At 32.7% G+C, this 15,489-nt stretch overlaps 1 protein-coding gene across 15 annotated transcripts in view; it reads right to left on the minus strand.

The window, feature by feature from the left end:
- Nucleotides 1–1,708: 1,708 nt before the first annotated feature.
- The window catches only part of dnc (phosphodiesterase dunce), a 197,296-nt gene continuing 183,515 nt past the window's right edge, over nt 1,709–15,489 (minus strand). For all 15 annotated transcript variants that reach the window (XM_085196736.1, XM_085196734.1, XM_085196729.1 and 12 more), the window contains 4 exons: nt 8,305–8,398; nt 6,026–6,135; nt 4,469–5,596; nt 1,709–4,236 (listed from right to left, as the gene is read on the minus strand). In XM_085196736.1, coding sequence (XP_085052862.1) covers nt 4,174–4,236; nt 4,469–5,596; nt 6,026–6,135; nt 8,305–8,398 — 1,395 coding nt within the window. In that variant the 3' untranslated portion in view covers nt 1,709–4,173. The remainder of the gene's footprint in view (nt 4,237–4,468; nt 5,597–6,025; nt 6,136–8,304; nt 8,399–15,489) is intronic.

Raw genomic sequence — 15,489 nt, forward strand, 5'->3', positions numbered from 1 at the left:
CAGTAGGCTACTTACGTACTTTCAACAACAATATCTATTATTCATCTTTCAAAAAATTAAAAAATATAGAAATACACATCTTTAAATAAAATATTTACATATTCTTATGATATAATATTTATTTCTTTATTAAGTAGGCGCGCATTGCGTGTTGAGTGGTGTTAATTTCCGTCACTCAACACGCGACGCCTCTAAAATTTAGTGAAAAGTCTTAACAGGGACCGGAGTGTCTTAGCACTAGTTTCCCAGGTTACTTCTGCTTACCCTGTTCTTTACAAGATACAGCGTGAAGCAAAAAAAACTCTATTACTATACTGAATCCTAGGGATTGTGACTAGGAAAAAAATAACATCTTAACATACCTATCTATACCGTATTCAGGGAGCAGTGAGATAAAAGTTACTTAGAACACATTTCAATACTAATAAATTATAGTTTAAAATATTTTTTTATTTTCTTTATTATGTTATTTTAATGCAAAACCGCGTCAGAACACCCCATCGGCGGCATCGACTAAGACTCGGTACTGTTCTGGATGTGTGGTAAGCAGAAGGTGCAATAAGGAGGCCTTTTGGTTGTCTACGTCTGGGAGTCACGTAGGGATATTTCGCCATAGCAAGGTGCGCGTGGTCGGTGGTGTGTGACCCAAGCCAATTGGCATTTTATACGTTAAAATTGTCATGTATGTATGTATGTATGTATGTATGTCACCACCTGAGAGTTATTTTTTTACATATATATATTTTTATCTAAAGGATAAATGCTTGCTTTGCTAAATGATAAAAAAATAAATTTACTTAAAGTAAAGCAATAGTTACTTTGATTTTGTTAAACAAAAATAATTTAAGAAAGAGTTTATAATTATGAAGTCAGTGCCCAATAAAATAAACAGCCTTAGAATTTGATATTGTAGTAAGATTTTTGTAGCAATAGCTTGACACCGACCGAGAATCAAAGTACGTTCTGCTTTATATTAAGTAAATTTATTTTTTAGTTTCTTAGTTTATTATTTGAAGTCAGTTTGCTTTTTGTTAAAAAATAATTTATGAACATCTTGACCATAGTGGACCTCAGTTCAAGACTTCTGTTTATCAAAATATACTTCGTGTAGAATCTTTTTCTTGGTTTAATTTGCTCGTAATGTATGTTATATAAATATATAATTTATTGTCTTCGAATGTGACAAAATTGTACACAATATTATATCATAGTAGACTAGTCTTTTTTTTCTAATTTGAATGTATGTGAAATCTATTCATAACTCAGGCACTCGCACACTCGAACAGGGGCTCGTTCGGCTACGCCTTCTTTAATGATACAAATGTTTATTTACTTAAGTGTACTTAAGAAAAACCAAACTAAGTGCTTTAAATCGACATAACTTTTTTATTTATGAACCGATTGTAATAAAACAAACCCTAGATGTTTTCGGGAGCTTGCCAGAATCCAACAGTGAAAACCGCATCTAAATCGGTTAAGCCAATTGAGAGATTAGCGAAAAACAAACACACAGACAAACACACAAAAAAATTAAAAATCATTGTTTTGGGTTCTATTATGTTATTAAAGGTTCCCAATAACATTTTTTTTAAATATCTTCCAAGTACAGACACCGACCCTCTTATGATTTAAATGTAATTTAAAGTATTAAATGAATTAATTTCTATAACAAAAACACAATGGAAAAGGTAAAATAAAAGAGACGTAATTTTCTTCCATTATTTTTTATTCTAAATACATTAATATTTTTTAATTCAACTCAAATATTCATTTAAACTATTACAAGCTAGTTTATTTTAAACATAAATAATAAGTAATGCAAATGTCCAGCATTGCACACTTTTAACTCAGTATTTATAATTTAACTAGGTTTTATCCAATCTTAGTTTTAGTTTCTCATATTGACAAACATATATAACACTGAAACCGCTCTGCGAAATACTTATAAGGTAACTCTAAACAAGTAATTCGAAAAAGTGACATGCCAGATGCACATAGACATAATATAATGAAATTAGGTAAACATTGTTCTTTGGTAGTTAGCTAATTACTGTGAAAGATGACTTACAGGTAAGTAGGAGGTGAGTAAAAAACGCGCCGAGTGTCGCATACAGAACATGTACATGATAATGATATATAGACTCTATAGGTTAACCGTGCGGTTCGCAACCACTGCATTATTATATATAGGTACATCCATTTATGCTGAAATTAAGATTAACAACGAGCTCATTATTAACTAGTTATACATTTTATTAGGTTTAAGCTTGAGTCATTAACGGTACAGTGGTGGCCAATAGTTGGCCGATATAGATTTGCTCACATTCGAACTAGAAAAGATTGGGCGCACAGCTGCGCACGTACACCGCGCGGACTTCACACAGATCTAATAGTACAAACATTATTTAACGTAATTTACACATTATGTATATATTATAACACAAATGTTTCTAAGCGTAATGTTTCTATTACACACAATTGTATTTAAGCGTTTTTTTATATTTTTTGTCCTCGTACGACATATCTAATCTATGCTTTAAAATCAGACATTTTTTTTAAACATGGCGACAGCATTTGTAGGTACTTATTCTCGCCGAATAAAATCTTAATTTACCTACGAAAATAATGTACATTGGACCTTCATTCTTGACACAGATGAATGATGGAGCGAATGACATTAACAATACTTTTGAATAATACTCTATTTCCGAAATATGAAGAGAATAAGAAACATAATTAATCAGGTAAATAAATATCTTTTGAGTACATGAAAGTTAGAGACCAGCTCACAATTATAATCATATACCTACTAACATCAATGGATACATAAAATGCAAATAATAAATATTACTAAGTATGACATGTTTTAGAACACTACTTACAGTATAAGTTGCCTGTTTATAGTAACATATTTTACAGTACAAAATAAACTTATAGACCACAAAATTATGTAAAATAAATGGCATGAGAATTGTGCGACTTTTTAATGAACTATTTAGTACAATGCTATTGCAAGACCCGGCCCGCGTGCCATTTTTGTTTTGCACTTAATATTTAGTATAGCAAACATTTAAACTCTCAAGAGAAAACATAGCAAAACACGCTTTGTTAATACTTATCATCAAACACTTCAAGCCGTTAGTTGAATACACAAACATTTATTCTAGGGTATCCTTGACTTAATTTTTGGGGTAAATGACCTAGAATACATTTTGTAATTTATAAAAATAATACATTACTCTAAAGAGAAAATAAGGGGATCGCCAGCGATCCTTTATAAGAAATGAGGTGCTATCAGGTTAACAAATCAAGTAAAGCTATCTAACAGGATAAGTTCGGCTTGTGTCCTCTAGCAAAGAGACTAGCCGAATATTTAATATTCTGAAAAAGACGAGACAACAACTCCGAAAGGCATTTTTAAAAATTTACCTTAAAATAGTTTTATATTTAGGAATACCTATCATGTTAATATATTTTGGTGAACAACATCATTATCGCAAACCCGTATTAAATATGAGAAACGTGGATGATATGACAATATAAATTACCCTTTCATACCAATTAATAAGCGTTTTCAATGTCCTTACGTAGCCGACCCGGTACACGCGGTCGGCGTCTAAAATCTACTTATACTTTTACGCATCGAAGACAAACTACTCACAGGGATCGAACGAATATAATCACCATTTCTTTGGTAGACGACCTCTAGATAATCGCATGTACAGCCATTGGAGGGACATTTTAGTCGTTAACTCTAAACAGCATCGTAGTGCTCACGGTGATATATATTGTTGAAATGTCGCAATATACAGTAATCGATACATTTCAAGAGTAAGCGTCAACAAGTAGGTAATGGCGTAACTAGCTGCCACAGAAGTAAAAGTGGCTCCCGAAAGAAAGTAGACACATGACTATTATATAAAAACATCAGTTAACTTAAAAATGTTTTTTTCAACATCATAAATCAATATAAAATTCTTTTTCTAAGAAAATGTAATATTTAAAAAGTGGACATTTAAAGGATCCACTTTAACTTTGTTGTGTAATAGTTACGCCAATGTTATGATTAGCCAACGAGAGTAAATCTGGTAACCCTCTTGCGTCTTACTGCCACAGCTTCCACCAAACCTGCATCTTTTCAGAGAGTTTCTTACAGATTCCCAATAGTTTCCGTCACATTCCACCGTCGCCTTCTCCCTCGCAATCTTCTGAGCCTTCACCCTCTTCGAGCGTCACCTGTACAAAGAAGGTCTATAATTAGTGGGGATAGTATTTTGCACTTATAAAAAAAAACAATTGTTTATAATCGTTCATACCTTATTTTAAAAACATACGCTTTTATTTAAATAATTACATTTTATGAATAATTTGCGTAATATGAACGAATTTTTAATTTAAATAAGTAAAGAACTTCCACAACGAAAAAAGCACAAAAAGATTTTTTTAAATATATTAATAAATATGTTACCTGAAATCGTATTTGTTCGGGACGGTCATCATCGGCTCCTGAATGCATCTGGACAGGTATAGGCGGAGGTGAAGGGGGAATCATGCTCTGGTAGTAATCGCGATTCTCTTCTAAAGTGTCTAAAATGTCTTGTGCATCTGGATGGACGAGATCTGCCCATGTTTCCCATAGAGGATGTACTATGTAATCTATAAATCCAACTTGAGATTTTTCAATTGTAGCGTTGTGCCTGTCGCACATTGGACTTATATCCATGCCCTGTTCTCTTTCACGGTCGCCTTGTTGGAAAAATTCTTCCATTAATAATCCAACCCAGCGTTTGTACAAAGGCAGAGGTTTGGTTGGATTGCTTAAATCAGCACAATGCACGAGATTCTCTAAAACCTGTATTCGGTCCGTGTAATTGTCTAGTAACAATACTCCGCTACCTGCCACCTTTTTAGTTTCCACCATAGTTTTAAGATCTGCGAGTAAACTCATATGTTTCGACATATCAGTAGAGAGCACCATATCAATAACCATTTTCCTTAACGTTTGCCTTTGTTTTTTGTGAAGGTTTATAAATATATCACACCCATCGTTTTGTAGGAGCTTGAATGCTACGGCAAGGTGGTGATTTTCCAGAACTGACTCATCATTGTACATAAGGGCCAATTCGGAGCTAGAGTTTACAAGAAATTGGTTGGTAAGACCAGGGTGGTCAACATCGTGTACGCACGCTGCAAATAATGCAGCACACACCTCGATTGGAGTAAACACTGCATCTAGGGCCGGAGTATTCAATAGCACATTTGTTGATTGCGTGACATCAGCAGCGTGTAACGAGTTGTGGAACGGGTTGTCACGCACGTAATGTTCCTCCAGTGTGACAGAGAATGCCAAAAAGGTGCGAGAAGGAATTTGGAGTGTCGTCAGCAATTCTCGAGAGGTAAAGGCAGAATAAGCGACAGCTGTTAGTGGGCGACCACAGGATAGATCTCCGATACGGAAGATGTCGACGCCCCAGCGATCGAGGTCGCCCAACAAACGTCCTAATTCCTCCTCGTGTGGAGTTTCAACACCATATCTCGGAACCCTCTCTCCCGTAAAACTGTTTGTATGTGTCAGCGCTCTTTTGACGCCAGATATCTGCGAAAAAATATGTCTCATTAGAGATTTATTTATTTACTTTCAGCTTCACATTGCATCCCGCACACAGCAGGGTAGGCAGAGGGAACTTAGTGTTCCCCATTTTCCGCTGAATTTCGGAGGCACTGCGTGTTGTGCGGCGGAACTGAACGCCGTGCTTGGCCTCGACACCAGAGCGAAGAAATGAAAATATAAAATATTTCATTTCCTCGAGTGGGAATCGAACCCATAACCTGTTGCGTTTACAGCCTCAGTTTGCGCCCCTACGCTATGACTGGCCTCAAATTTATTTCAATAAATAATTTGTTAAAGTAAACTTGGAACTTATGCAATATTGATGTCGTTAATGATCCACTTACATTTAAATTTTGAATATTAATTTGACATGCTCGTATATCTTTAACTTAATCATTGTCTCTGTATACTCACTTGTGACATAGTTGCTCCAGGACCAGCATGACGTGGCTTCTCTTTCTTCTTAATTCGTTCAGTTGTCTCATCCACCTGCAGTGATGGCAAGTCGAGTTCTTGTTGTTTGTCTGTAATACACATATTGAATATTTTATTGCGTATTCTTCAACGAATCGATTCTTTTGGTTTTAACAATATAAAAAGTAAAATGTTTTAATAAAGTATATTATATACTTTTTTTATATATTCAATAAAAAATATTAAATATATCCACATGTTTCCAGGTATATGTAACACGTGTCATTTGCATATAAAAAAATAGATTAGGCAATTCAAACAATAACAAAAGGAGCTGATAGCGTACCTACTGCCTACTCGTACAATATGTCGACAAGCGGTCTAGTGAATTGTAAAAATAAAGTATAAAATAAAATAAATATACATTCATAAAAATGTCTTTTCATAAGCTCATTATTATATTTATTATCTATATCGAATTGTGTCATTGGGTTTCAATGTCGAAAGAAAGTAGGTGAACAAGTGAAGTGGCTAATATATGTGATTAATTTTCATTTCTGGGTCATCTCCAACAATGGATTATTAAATTAAATAATTAATCATTAATTTATTTTTAGAAATCTATTTTTAGCGTGACATCTACTATATTCCTGTGAATGTCCAACAGGGCGAGATTATGGAGCTTGACGAAATAATCCCAAACTTGTGTATCTGCTGTAATTCAGAAGATTACAGCGTTGACTCTTATCATCGAGGTACTTAATGTTTCACGGCTGTCATAGTACTACGCGTGAATTTTGATATCTAATCGAGAAAGCAGCGCAGTTCTATTCACATAAACAGATTATCGACTGAATCAAATCTCTCTATTTACTTCAATTGATAATGGTTATTTTGGGAAGAAATATTATTTGAATATTTCAGTAAAGGAAAATATGTACAATATATGAAGAAGATAGCGAAATGAGTAATAAATATTTTATTAAAAGACTGAATGTCAGTAATAATCCTAATAATTATAATATTTCTGACGCTATATGAATTCTATTTGCGTACTGTCACCTTGTTAGTACATTTTTGCTAGTAGACGCGGTAATTGTCGTATAGAGCGGGGTCAGTCGTAGTACGAAGGCACAAACAAATTAATTACATAGCGACCCATCACGCCATCTCCGCTATTTAACGTTGACCTTAATTTATCTTTATAATAATTCTATCCTATATATAGCAAGGCTATCCATGCTAGGTACGTCTATATTAATTAAATATGTATGGTGCCTACACTTTCATGGCATTAAAAAATATTTTCAATAATAGCCTTGAATATTTAGTTTCGACACGTTATAATTTGGTTATTTTTAACGCATTGGTAAATTGGTAATTAAAATATATGTTTTTTAATCTTTTTAATTCTGTTTACCAATGCTGCATGCAACTTTAAGTAACGTGAATAATTCATACTGGTAAACGATTAATAAACATAAAAGAGGCATTCTTGAAATGGAAGCAGATGATGTTTTCGTTTTGCCTTGGCTCTAATAATAGATTATATTTGTCTTTGGAAATCTGAAATCAATATGAAGAAAGTCTCTTGGTCGGTTCATAAACTATTGTAGTACAATTTTATAATAAAACACCAATTATAATGAATGCATATACGAGTATGTATATAAATGTGCAAAGTACATATCTGCCGGTCAGTCAGTCAACAGCTATTATTTTACATTTTGTTTTGCCAATAATCATAGTTAATAATTTACTCCTGACTCATACATGGATATTGTCAGACATTTCTTTTAAAAAAAAATAAGCAATTACTGTCAAGTAATGTTTTTTTGTTTCTCTTACATCAATTTTATTTTCTATATGATTAAATTAAAATTTGCAAATTAACCTAAAATGGCGCAGTTGAGATGTCTCCAGATGAACATCATGTTTATAGTTTCAATTTCAATTAATAATTAAAATATTTATGCTTAAAATATTTTTTTTATAAGAAAAAACCCATTTAGCAGTAGACATTCCTTACGATGGAATAAAAAATGCGTCTGTTGCAAATATAAGAAATCTATCTACGGGGGATACATACATATATTTTAAAATTAAACATAATATTATGAAATTGTTAAAGTAGATGCGCTTTTACAAAACAACATCGACATAATTAATTTGCTTTTGTTGGATTGTTATCAACTATGTTGTTATTGTAAAAAGCAGATAAACAAGGTGTTTATGACAAGAAGGTCGTGCATAATTTATAAAATGTTCGTTATACATACCCAAGAAGGTGGAACAGATGTACTCTGAAATCTGGTTGCCCGACTTGCTGGACTCTGAGAAGTGGCTCAGCTCCTTGTTCAACATCCGTTTGAACTGCAAATGCAAGATCTCTATTGAGTGTGCCATCTTAGCTGCACGGCGCTTGAGCCACCGGGCTGGCGCACATCTAACGCACTGCCTTTCGTTTTCGCACACGCGCATTTCACAACACATGAATAAAGTTAGAAAAAAATTTAACACTTGGTAAATGTAAAAAGTTTTTAATTATATATATATCGATGTTTCACACGCGCATCAATTAAATACACATAATAGCCGCCAAGGTGAGACGTCTGTCAGTCGCGAGCGCTATCGGTATACTGAAACGTCGTGATACGGCGCCTCGCACTTAGCGTAGCAATTATCGTCATCAACAGCCAACTTTGTACAGAAATATCTCCTTCTCGGTATAATGAATTACTAGTAACATACGATCTAAAATTTCTTTACTGACGCTAAGGAGATCACTTCCTTTACCAATAGTTTCATGAAGTTTCACGTGAAAAGGAATTTATTTATTATAAGGGAATCAGGATGTTACCGATTAGAAGCTTTTTTAGTTCGATAAAACCGATTCTTGTCTACTCTTGCTCAGTTCTATCTAGAAAAAGCAAGATTGTGTTAATATCAATTGAAACAATTACAGGTCGTTACTGATTGTTGTCTGTATTTATAAAAAAAAAAGGAAAAACTAACTTTGTTCTATACGACTGAGTTAGGTACACTACAAATTTATAATTTTGTTTACAGAGTAAAAATATACCTATCCAGAATTTCTACTATCAGATTTCATATCTACCTGAAAATTACATGTTAAACTGATACGCTTAAAGCTTATTGCTGGCATACGTGCGTCATTGATGTTCAGTTACCTATCCAGCTTCAGCGACATTCAGCTTTTGTAAATTTAGCCACGTTCTTGACACAGTTTCTTATCGTTTTTCTACTTATCCCTGATGACAGAACATTTTGTGCAGGAAGTGAAGCGACGAGGTCTTGTTAGAAAAAATTACGATACGAATCTTGAATGGCATTCGTTGGCTCCAGTGTTATATTGATTCAATTTCAAGGAATATGCGGGTATTTGCCGATAAAATAAAAACTTGTCTAATAGTTTGATATTTTCACTACTAAGTTACACCTACAAAGGCATTTAACTATTAAAATATATTAAAATAATACATGTACGTACATTAATATATTACTTGTACCGTGAACTAAGAAAAAATCTGTCTAGTTTATATTTAGATAGTAATTATTAATTACCTAATTGTGTATATTTATGTAGAAAATATCATTAACTATTAAATATTATTTTGAATTATGCACTACACTATCATTATTTTTTACCACAAGTTGTTATAGTTAAATTTGTATTACTTATTGAATTAATTTCTACTTAACGAATCTATTTTTACACGACTGACTAAATCGACAGGATACAACAATTGTAGCTAGCAGAGTACCATTCACCTTTTTTTGCGAAAACTCAGACAGGTACAAAAGACAAGAATAAAATTCAAAGAAATTTTAGTAATACAAGAAATTTGATTGCATCACTGACTGCTAAAGAAATAAAAAATACTATCCTATTAAATCATTTATCGTAATATGTTTCCAATATAAGGTATACATTTTATATATTGCGTTGATGGTGAATCATATTTTCTTGTTATTTTATCTAACAAGTTTCTATAGAAAATGAGGTATTGTTTAAGGAAAGATGGCATAAATCCTCATAAGGAAATAATTATATACAATAATTTATGGCGCCAGGTATTATTATTATTGCCAAAATTGAGTCATTACAATTCCCACTATAAATTTAGTATGTGAAAGAGATATTTAGAGAAATTAGTTTCACAGCTTACATTTCATATACTCAGTACCTTTCTTAAAAACAAGGATGATATAAACACAGCTAATGCAAACTGTGCAATAAAAGATGGTAGAGTAAGTGGCAATAACCTAATATTTGCGTGGCCTACATAATAAACCTACATATTGTTAAGTATGTTGGTTCAGTGATACATATTTATAAATGTAATGTCCTACTATTTTTTATTACATACGAGTTCTACGAGAAGATGAGGAGAGATGGCATTAAGAGAAGAAACTTCTTAGCACTACAGATTCAGCGTGTAGTTGTCGGACCTGGGACCTGGGATCATTTCATAGGACTATTTGGGTCCTGGGTTTAAAGGGTCCAAGAGTCCACTGTCAGAGTCAATAATCTATCCGCAATTGTGAAAGAAACTGCAACGAGCTAACTGATTTAGTATTAATAATAATATGAGTCACTGCGATCGTGACATTTGCCGCTTTGTCGGTTCTATACAGTCATCTCAGAAAAAATAAAAAAAAAGTAACAAGAGGTGTAAATAAGTTACGAGTCTCTTTGACGTAAGGTGTTAGCTATTTGCTGTACAAGTTGTGAAAGGCAGTGCAAGCATGAATCGTCATGATTGTCAAGTCTACTATTTTTTTTATTTACATTGAAAAAACAGTTAAATCTCAACTATTCGACTAAATGAAGAGTTGAATAAATATTAACAAATATGAACAAATATATATGTACTTATATGTAGATAATATAGGAAAAGTTAAGTAGAGGAAAATGTACAATTCGTTTGATACGCATTGTTTCTATTTTTTTCGTGGAACTGTTGTTTAATATGAATTCTGGCTACGCATCTCCCCTCGCCCACACATTTTTCATGATTTTATTGTTGTATGTGAATAATCAATACGACGTAAAGATAGATACATGAAACATGTTACATCTTAATTGGAATTAATTTATATTCTTATTACTTTTTTTCCCCATTACGCTGTATCGCGCATGTAGTAGAGTATGTAGCGCTTTGCCTTAGTACCAGAGCGAGAGGAAATTGAACTCACAACCGTCGCGTATATAACTTGTGCTAGTCAAACGATTGTGCCGCTGCACTACGACGGCGTCATTAATTTACATAAAATCATTTAATTATACATATGTATATATCTACGTATATGTTTAGTAAACATATCATGATTTTGATTAACATTGATATTGGTCGTTCAATTTTGTTCATTTTATATAAATAATGCTCGTATATAAATTTGTCAATAGACATGTAAATAACGTTATTATTACAATAACTTTTGCTAATCTATATATATAAAAGGACTTGTCCTCACTGACTGAGGTAAGACGCACGCACAGCCGTAACCGCTGATAGTAGAAACGTGAAATTTGGACAGACGTTTACTTTTGTAATCTGGACGTCCACTAAGAAGGGATTTTGAAAAATTTTAACCCTAAAGGGGAGAAATAGGGGTTGAAAGTTTGTATGGAAAAATTTTTAAATCGGCACCGATTTTTATAAAATTTGAAATTCAGATTTTTAAAAGTATTTAATTGAACACGTGTTTCATCGTTTTCTAGAATTCTCCCCCTAAGGGTGCAAATAAGGGGTTGAAAGTTTGTATGGAAAAATTCTTAAATCGCCACAGATTTTTATAAAATTTGAAATTTAGACTCTTAAAAATATTTAATTGAACATGTGTTTCATGGTTTTCTAAAATTCACTCCCTAAGGATGCAAATAAGGGGTTGAAAGTTTGTATGGAAAAATCTTGAAATCGCCACCGATTTTTATAAAATTTGAAATTTAGACTCTTAAAAATATTTCATTGAATACATGTTATATGGGTTATTAGAATTCACCCTTAAATACGCAAGCGAAGCTGCGCGCGTCCGCTAGTATACATATATCGATTGAAATATGTTTAAGCTAATATGATTCATATACTAAATTTAATACGTTATCGGATGCATATCTGGTTAATTATGTATCAGAATACTTTTTATCATTATTATTTTCATTCAATTATGATAAATTATAATGTAGATGATATTTAGCAAAATGAAGACATGTTTTTACATATTTTTAAATGATAAGGACCTATTAATTTTAAAGACTCAGTAAACTATGTTATTATAATAAAATATTTCAAGACTCTTACATAGATAGAGCCATATTATATATATATATAGGCTACCCTCTACCTTTCATTACTGCATAGCGTAGAATATTCAGATTTAAAAAAAAAATAACCGTTACTCTATTTATTTATTTTTTTAGTAACTGTTTTAGTAGTTTCGGATAAATCGGTGCACTGGAAGTTTTCAAAAAAACTTCCAGTCAATATTTTTATAGTACTGTCTTATCATTAGGCTATAAACTTGGTTTCTGTTAAGTTAAATTCATATCTCCAATTGCACATTCATTATGGAAAATACCACCAAAGGAAAATAACTCTAGTTCATAATAAACGAAGGATTAGATTAATCTCTGTAGGTATATTTGGCAAGAAGTGCTCGCTTGTAACTTTTTTTTATTATGTGTAAATAGAGTCATGGGCGTAGGAAGAGGAGAGGGGCCGGGTAGTTCGTGTCCACACCAGAATATTCTGGTGCCCACCCCAGACACACTAAAAATTATAAAAAAAAACAACATTTACGCGCATTTATATCTGTGCAAAGCTAAAGTCCAGGCCCCCCTACCAAAAAATATGTCTAGATACGCTCATGCATAGAGTAAGATTTTCGCGAGTTGAATTCGTATTGATAATATTAGGTACTAATTAGATTTTAAGCCGGTGGCAGATACGCATATTTAATCACAGATAAGATTCACTTATGCGATTAATGACGTTTTGTTTTTGTTGCTAAGTAATATAAGATATACATATACGCACATTGAACATTGGACATGTACTGTATTAACATATATAATAATAATTATATAAAAATATAATCAAATATATATTTTTACTTCTCAAATACGATAGCTACATTTTAAAGTATCGAATAAACGTGTTTTATTGATAAGATAGTTGCTAAGATAATATTATAAAACCATCTGTTGTTTACGGCTTGCAATCAAACGCCTGTCGGCCATGACCTATATACATAATATACATATATATTATGTTTTTAACGGATACACATTATCAGCTTTCATTTACGAGCTGTGTAAGTATTTATTTAAACTATATATATATTTACACACTAATATGTATACTGTCATACATTGGCATTTGTGAGAATGCTCCAGTTTCTTCGTCACTTAATAGGATCTACGTAGACTTAATTTATGGATCTAGTATTATTGCGATTTTATCATACTTTTGAATTAATTATTACATAAATTATTACATGATCTCAATACAAATTTACATCATAGTGGCACAGTTAGGAAATACAATCTGATCAGTCTGTACCAGATGATTGTGGTTTTATCCTACTCGAGAATTATATACCTAGGTATTTTCTTACATGCTCTGGAACCCTGAATTCCTTTATCAAGTTTTAAGATATCATAGAATATAGAAAGGAAAGGATTTATCAGTCCTTTACATTCCAATAAACAATCTAGTAAACTAAGATATATTTTTCTAGCAAAGCTAAAACAAAAGTAAATCCAACACATCTATATGTAAATGATTTTAAACATATACAATAGCAAGATGTTTTGATTATTGAAAGGAATATTAATTGCATTGAAACCGGTATGGTAATATTTATTGGTCCTATTTCATCGTCTCTACGTAGACGGTAGACGGTAACGGTGCGGTCTTGACGTTGCAATACAAGTACGTCACAAACTTCTTTGTCTGCTTGTTTCCTGGCTAAAAAACCTTGATAATATAGCATTTAAGATGATAACAGAGTTGCAAATTTAAGATTTATCGCTCTTGCGTACGAAACAAATGTAAAAATAATAAACATTCTTTACAATATACAAAGAATGTTGGATTGTTCAAAGTATGCACAAGGTGAGACTTATGTTTAATTTTTTTATAACAGTTATGTTTATATATAACTCTACTAAATATTAAAAAAAACAGAACATAAAAACATTTTTATTCGTATATTACATACACAAGTATTCTTTTGGCCATCTAAAATGTTCGCGCAGTAAAAAGAGCTTTATATACGTTACATTTGTTTGCTTCTATTTTAACGAATAAAGAATAAAAACTTTTGCCAGATGTAAGATAGTTAATTCATTGTTATTACGAGTATAATGGCCTTCTAAAAACTTTGAGTCGATTTATCGTTTAACAAATAGATAATGCAAGCTGTTTCTAACCGTTTAAAATATTATTTTTTTCACGCTGTATACCGCACATAGAAGGGTAGGCAGATGGAACCTAGTGTTAAAACACTCCGTTCCTCATTTTCTGGCGAATTCTCGAGCCATTGCGTTTTGAGTGGCGGAGCACGAAGCCGCGTTTCGTCTCAACATCAGAGCGAAAAAGTGAAAATATTATATATTTCATTACCTCGAACGGGAATCGAACCCACAACCTATCCGTTTACAGTCACATGTATTCCTGCGGCACGACTGGCCTCCGTTTAAAATATACTCGTTTGAAAAATAAAAGTAATCTATCAGATATGTGTTCCATTGTGACAGGTTGCGACAACCTTCGCGTGTGACGATGTGGGCTGGCGGATGGCGGCACCTCTGAGGTCGCAGACCACGTCACACTCTAACCAGGTCATCAATGACCCCCGCGACAGCGCTACTATATTATTCACAACTGATTGTTTTCTCAGCTGCTATAATATTTAACAGACCGATTCTTATGTAATGTCGGTTAATACTAATAAAAGTAGCAATATTTATTTTAGATAATGAAATGAGAATCAGACTATATTACATAATTAATTAACAGTTAATACAATAAATATGCTGATAAAGCAGTAGTAGGTACCTTTATCTTATTAAAAAATATTATCAGAACAATATAACACGTTATAACCTAACAGGAAAACAGAAATATCTTTTAGTAATAGAAATCCTTTACATAAATATTTTAAAACCAGGTGGACCGACGACCTTAAAAAGACAGCGGGAATCCGCTGGATTCAAAGGGCGCAGGACCGGACGGAGTGGTGCGAATTAAGGGAGGCCTATGTCCAGCAGTGAACGTTGGAAAGCTGATGGATGGATGGAAATATTTTAAATTGCTTATTCGCCTCAGCTGTGGGTGGCCTCAGCTGGGTATAGCTTGTACGAAGATAATAACTATAAACAATAATAAGAACGATAAACAGACCAATTAAAAATAATCCTGAGAAATGAAATTCTG

The sequence above is a fragment of the Heliconius melpomene genome, chromosome 13, assembly GCF_056956725.1.
Source record: "Heliconius melpomene rosina isolate 202511_hmr_F chromosome 13, ASM5695672v1, whole genome shotgun sequence".
NCBI classification, from domain to species: domain Eukaryota; kingdom Metazoa; phylum Arthropoda; class Insecta; order Lepidoptera; family Nymphalidae; genus Heliconius; species Heliconius melpomene.